The 6,000-nt window shown below is 40.6% G+C and overlaps 1 protein-coding gene across 4 annotated transcripts in view; it reads right to left on the bottom strand.

Annotated features, from left to right (window-relative positions):
• LOC120052655 (putative tyrosine-protein phosphatase auxilin) overlaps positions 1-5,776 on the bottom strand; it is a 62,347-nt gene extending 56,571 nt beyond the window's left edge. For 2 of the 4 annotated variants that reach the window (XM_038999697.1, XM_038999696.1), the window contains exon 1: positions 1,823-2,115. In XM_038999697.1, the coding sequence (XP_038855625.1) occupies positions 1,823-2,024 (202 nt within the window). In that variant the 5' untranslated portion in view covers positions 2,025-2,115. Of the gene's footprint in view, positions 1-1,822; positions 2,116-5,696 lie in introns of those variants that run through there. The other 2 variants (XM_038999700.1, XM_038999699.1) reach the window with 2 other exon arrangements.
• Positions 5,777-6,000: the final 224 nt, after the last annotated feature.

Consider the following 6,000-nt stretch of genomic DNA (forward strand, 5'->3'; position numbering starts at 1 on the left):
TCATTGCACTGCAGTGAGCAGTGAGCTGTGGGGATAGCCCTGTTCACAACATTACCACTCACTCACTGACAATGAACTGTGGCTATTTAACTCTCCACATGATATAGGCCAGGGGTTTTCAAACTGGGGTCCACGGCCCGACGTACTGCAGCGGGTCCACAAGAATATTTTTTTGTGTGAAAATTAATTATTTGATGAATATCGCGAGCTGCAACAGAATAACGTTATGGATACCCTTTTTATGTCTCTGTGTCCAGTATGAAGGAAGTGAGAGTTAGTTTCCCGAGCCAATGCTAACTAGCGTTAGCGCAATGACTGGAAGTCTAGAGTAGCAGTTAGCATGCTAGCTGTTCCTGTTCATCTGACTCTGGGGAAGTAGGTAAATGGCTTCTTTGCCAAAATCTCAAACGATCCTTTTAATCTGGAGGAAATTACAGTCACTGGAGCTAATTACAGTGTTTTTTCTGTATAGAAAATTCTTAGGCAGGCCGTCTAAGTGATAATATGCGGGATGGAAAAACAGTTTCACTGTCAACTTAAATGACCAAAACAAGATATTTTTGGATAGAAAAACTGTTTCAGTGTCAACTTAAACGACCAAAACCAGATAGAAAGCATGCAAAAAAGATATTGAACTATATATGTTTTTATAATACCATCTTTGAAAAACTAACAATCAAATAAAAGCTAGACAGTCAGGGAGAATCGAAAATTAAAAAAACTGGGCATTCAGGGCATTGATTTTGTTTGAGGAGAGGAACACAGCATTAGCATTAAAACTTTAACATTTGCTCTCAGCTCATGACAAACTGTGTAGAATTGCTGGAAATTAGCTTCTAAACTGCAACATTTTCTCTCAGCTCAATGAAAAAATGTGTAGAATTGCAGAAAACTAGCTTTACAATAGCAAAATGTACTCTTCGCTGCCAAGATACCTTTCTAGCTAATAGACTATGTTAGTTCACACTTCCAATGAACTGTGGGGAGGTCAAAGTAATGACACTGTCTACCAAATCTATTCATTTTAAAATGTTGATTACTTCTACTTGCCATTATCATTCACCTGATGATAAGACAATATTTTTGTTATTAACATATGATGGGGGTCCGGTCTGGGTAACCGGTTTTCCTGGGCAGGGGTCCCTGGGCAAGAAACGTTTGAAAATCCCTGACATAGGCAATTGTATATGCAGGAAATTCACAACATAAAATTATTAAAAAAGGAACAAAGACAATTTGATTATATTATTGGGTTAGTGGGGGGTTTCTTGCCATGTAAGCTATTGTCAATCTGTCTATTAGTATCACTGGTAATCACTTAGGACTACACCTTAGCAGGGTGACTGATAGGGACTATGTTTATGGTCTAATGCGTGCATGTTGAATTACAATAGTTGCAGTTTTATTACAATATATGTAGCCTAATAAAAGACTGCAACATTAAGCATTTTTGTTAGAATAGTAGTGAACGCTAAAACAGACATACATATGTTGTTTCAACATGAAATATACTATGATGAGATCAGCTCGACTCACACAAAATAAAAGCAGAACGATATAGTCCTACATAATGAGACAACCACGATTACATGATGTAATGCACGGAAACAACAAGACATACAAACATCAGACAACATGGGCTAGATGGATAATCTATTTGGACCTATTTACACTAATCGTATTCAATTAAATATATTTCAGGGAGTATCACACAGCGACAGGCGTGCTCTGCCTCGCATGCAACAGAGCAGCGTTATCCGCAGCTTGTTCTTGCTGGCTGCGCGTGAGCCACACCGCCTCCCATGGCGAGAGAGCTGCTTACCTGAGCTGTCCATGGTGCTGCAGTCGTCCTCGCGCAGTGGGCCTGCCTTCGGTCCTCCTAGGGTTGCTGCTACCGAGCCGCCGCCGATTCCGCTGCCTCTCCCTCCCCCGTTATTGAAGTTACCGCTGCTATCGACCAACTGTAAAGATTCATAGCCATCGTAACTGCAGGTCTTTTTCTTATAGCCACCCAGTAGGCTCATCTCATTCAGCTCTGCGCCGTGGATTTGAGAATTACATATAAATACTAGCAAAAAAAAGCTACTGCATGCACATATTCCCGATGACAAAATCTCAGATATCTGTTTAGAAATAATCCACCAGATATGCGCTAGCAGTTCCAGCACCGCCTCTCCCTGTTTTCTTTTCTCCGCGATATCATAAGCAGGACGTTGTCGTCAGGATCGCATTTACTACGCCGCACATCCACCGCTATGCCTGCCAGTCCCCGTTGAATTAATGGGTCCTTTCAGGCTTTCTGCTCCAGGCCAATCCTGACAACACCATGTCGGCAGTAGGTGACTAAACGATCGCCTGTTTCATTGTTATTTCTTTACAAAGCAGTAGGCTAATATTTGTCAGAAAATATAAATGTTGGATAGGCTGTAGATGTGATTTAGCCTACAGGATAGCCTACATAGGATTGATTCTATTCTATACGAAAATATTCCCAAATCGATTTCTAATAAGATATTTTAACAGCCTATAGTTAACACAATATCCTCATATGCTCATAATAATAATTAAGGCTTAAATTAACAATATTATTACAGAAAACTTTTCAGGCTCTTATAAGCTATGTAGGCAACAGTCTCCATTGCTAAGGGGCTATAGTTTAAGCTGGTTATGGGCCAGTTGTAGGCTATACAGTATCGCTCCACAGACATATTATAAAGGAATTCAAGTGCTGAAGTCTTTTAGTCAGCACTGTAGGACAGCATTGTGCTTTGTCAGGGGAGTGGGGGAGCACTTCAGTCTGTTGATCATTAAAGATCTAGACACCCTATTCCCTATATAGTGCACTGCTTTTGACAAGGGCCATAGGCCTCTGGCCAAAATGGGCAGTGATCAAAAGTAGTGCACTATATAGGGAATAGGGTGCCATTTGGGACGCAACCCACGTCAGCTACTTGGAGTTCTGGAACATGCTTCCTTCCTTGGCCCAGTCCCCTGGCAACTGAGGGGCTGCATGGTTGCTCAAAGCAGGACCCGGGCCTGGGAAACCCTTTATAACAGGAGCCCTGGACTGAAAGCACAGTAGGGAAGGGAATTTCCAAAAAGATATATGATTCCCCACGTAACCGGACACAAAGTGCCGCTCCATTGAATGATGTAGTTTCCTCTGAAAGCCAGCCTCCCAACATCAGACATTTCTCCCTGATGCATTGCTTCAGGATGTCAACTCCTGCTTTCAGTCTCCAATACAAATGGTTACAACCTTCACGTAGAAAACTGGACCAGGACATCAAAAAAGCAATGTAATGTCCTGACATTGTAGCTGGGTTTTTTTTTTACCACTGGTGACATGGTATTTTATGGTTATGGTCACACAACTGTGTGATACAAGAAGCGATCACTTTGATAATGACAGTGCCCACTGTACTCATAACTAACTAACCCGTTTTGAATTTGGGATCCAGTTTTAAAAGCAGATCACACTGTACTGACAACTACCCTTCCAAATAATTCATCACAATGGACAGATAAGTGAATATGAACAGCAAACAGGGAGAGACAATCATAAACCTGCTAAAAACAAGGACAGCAATTTATTTTTAAATAAATAACTACATAACCCAGCCTACTACTCCCTTTATTAACTTCCTAAAGCTTTAAATTCCACATTGAACTCATTCATACTTTTATAGGAGGCGTTTAACCACTTGGATATGTCTTGGATGTTAATAAGACACTGTGGGTTAAAGAGAAGTTCAAGTTTAACAAAGACCTTGGGATATTTTACAAGACCTTTTCCTCATAAACTGATGTTTATTTCAGCTCTTCAGCTGTACACCACCTCAAACATTGCTCTGTGGCATCCATGTTGGGTGCCTTTACTATATGATTTTTAAGGCATGTCCATATCATATTGAAGACAACAATAGTATGGAAGACATATCCAAGTGGTTAAACCCCTCCTATAAAAGTATGAATGAGTCAACTGTCCAAACATACAATCGTTCTCTTCAATAGGCATATACTGACCAAAAATAAGCTATTCTACTAGATTCATTGGATTTGCCATCATCTTTAAGGGTGGATAGTGGATTAATGATTATCCCTATACTGGTTAAAATGGAATGACCACTGGAATCTGCTGGGTAGGGTTAGGGTCCACTGGCAGACATAGGGAGATTTTCAACTGCATACTCAGAGTCCTCTCCTCGCTTCCTTCTCAAAACCCATTGGATGAGGAAGCCAGAGGGCCAGACCCTCTGACCTTCTCCACCAATGGGTTTTCAGGAGTATGCAATTGAGATTCTCCCATAGTATCGCATAGTATTTCTATGTAGGCCTATGCTATATATCATTATTCAATCTATTAAGATTTTTAGTGTATTCATAAGGCATGCATAAGAGAAATATGCCATATAGCTAAATCAAGTTTAGACTTAATCTGGTCAGTTGCTCATAATTAAGGCTACTAATGTCTATAACTCATATTAATAAGCTACACCTACACTGAAAAATCTAGTCCTGAATTTATCTAGCATCGATAATATAATGTAATCAGTGCGTTCAAGACAAGGGGGAATTCCGAAAAAAAACGGACCCCGACTGGGAAAAATAGTTTTGAACGGTCATCCAACTCGGAATTCCAAGTTAGAAATTCGGACATCTTTCTAGAGCTCCGACTTTCCCAACAGAAAATCACTGACGTCATTATTTGACCTCGTTTGTCCAGTTGTCTTGAAAGCACCAACTGCCGTCGTGTGAAAAACCAGAACTGGCAATCGCATAAGCGACTGGACCATACAAGGGATTTCCCTAATATTCTTCCTCAGCAAAACCCATTTCCCTTTAAAACTGAGCTTAATAATTAATTTGATAATGATAGCAAATAGGCTAATCTTTCAAGGATTGTCGTCTTGTACAACCTGCCCCTCCATTGCAATGTGTCCGCCTCCAATAAACGCGCATTCAGCAACATGAATCCCCCCCGTCATAGCCAAGCTTCTTTTTTCTTTTCTTTTTTTAACTAAGCATGTCATTTTCCATTTTGATGTCTCACAGAATAGAAACTTTGAGAATTATGTTCGAGAGTTTTCCCAAATAGTTAAATTATGAATAATCTCAGATCATGTCTAAAAATCCCCTTGGTCATATTTGTCATTCAGTGCACTTGGAACGTTTGTAACCGTTAGGCTACGGCGGATTCATTATTCATATCAGTGCACGTTTTTTTGTTTCATAATAATTAACAAATGTATGGAAAGGTTTAAAGCTTCAACAGTAGCCTACGGGTTATAATCAACGTCATACATGGTTTGAGCGCAGCTGGCCTTTTTCCCGTCGTTACGCATTTCCTCGCCTAAAGACAACCTAGGCCTGACAAAACACCTGCACTGAAAATAAAACCAAACATCAACGATGCTATGGGATATTCATATTCTAATATTCTGGTAAAAACGCAGATTGATTTCTACTGTTGGCCAAACCACGATATTCAGAAAATCTTTCTGCAGACCTAGCCAACAGAATTCTTGGGGCAGAGAAGATAATCAATCATTAATATTCAGATCTCATCGGGAAGTAACACATGAAGACGATGCTCCTCCAGAGGAAGCATTTCAGTGGCATTTGATATAAAACGTATATGGTTTCAAACGAATGATGTAAAAAAAAACAGCCCTTTTTGTCATAGGCCTCCCTACCTTCCAGAGCGCTCGCTGTCATTATCTCTGGAACGCAGGCGTCCTCAGCTCTGGAGATGCGCGCGGAAACCCCAGCTGAGCTCTGAGAAATGCCGACTTTCGATTTGTCATTCGCCACCTGTCAAAGGTCAAACGACCGATGCGTCCTTCTGTACCTCGAAGTGGTGTTCGGGTACAATGTAAACTCCTGGGGTTGGCTAACATTACAATTACAAGGACTACGACATCATCATATCATCACCTTATATATTGCATGTGAGCTTCAGTGAAACGAATGCTGCAACCGCCATTTGCTGATCTCACA

Source organism: Salvelinus namaycush, chromosome 8 (assembly GCF_016432855.1).
Source record: "Salvelinus namaycush isolate Seneca chromosome 8, SaNama_1.0, whole genome shotgun sequence".
Classification (NCBI taxonomy): Eukaryota; Metazoa; Chordata; class Actinopteri; order Salmoniformes; family Salmonidae; genus Salvelinus; species Salvelinus namaycush.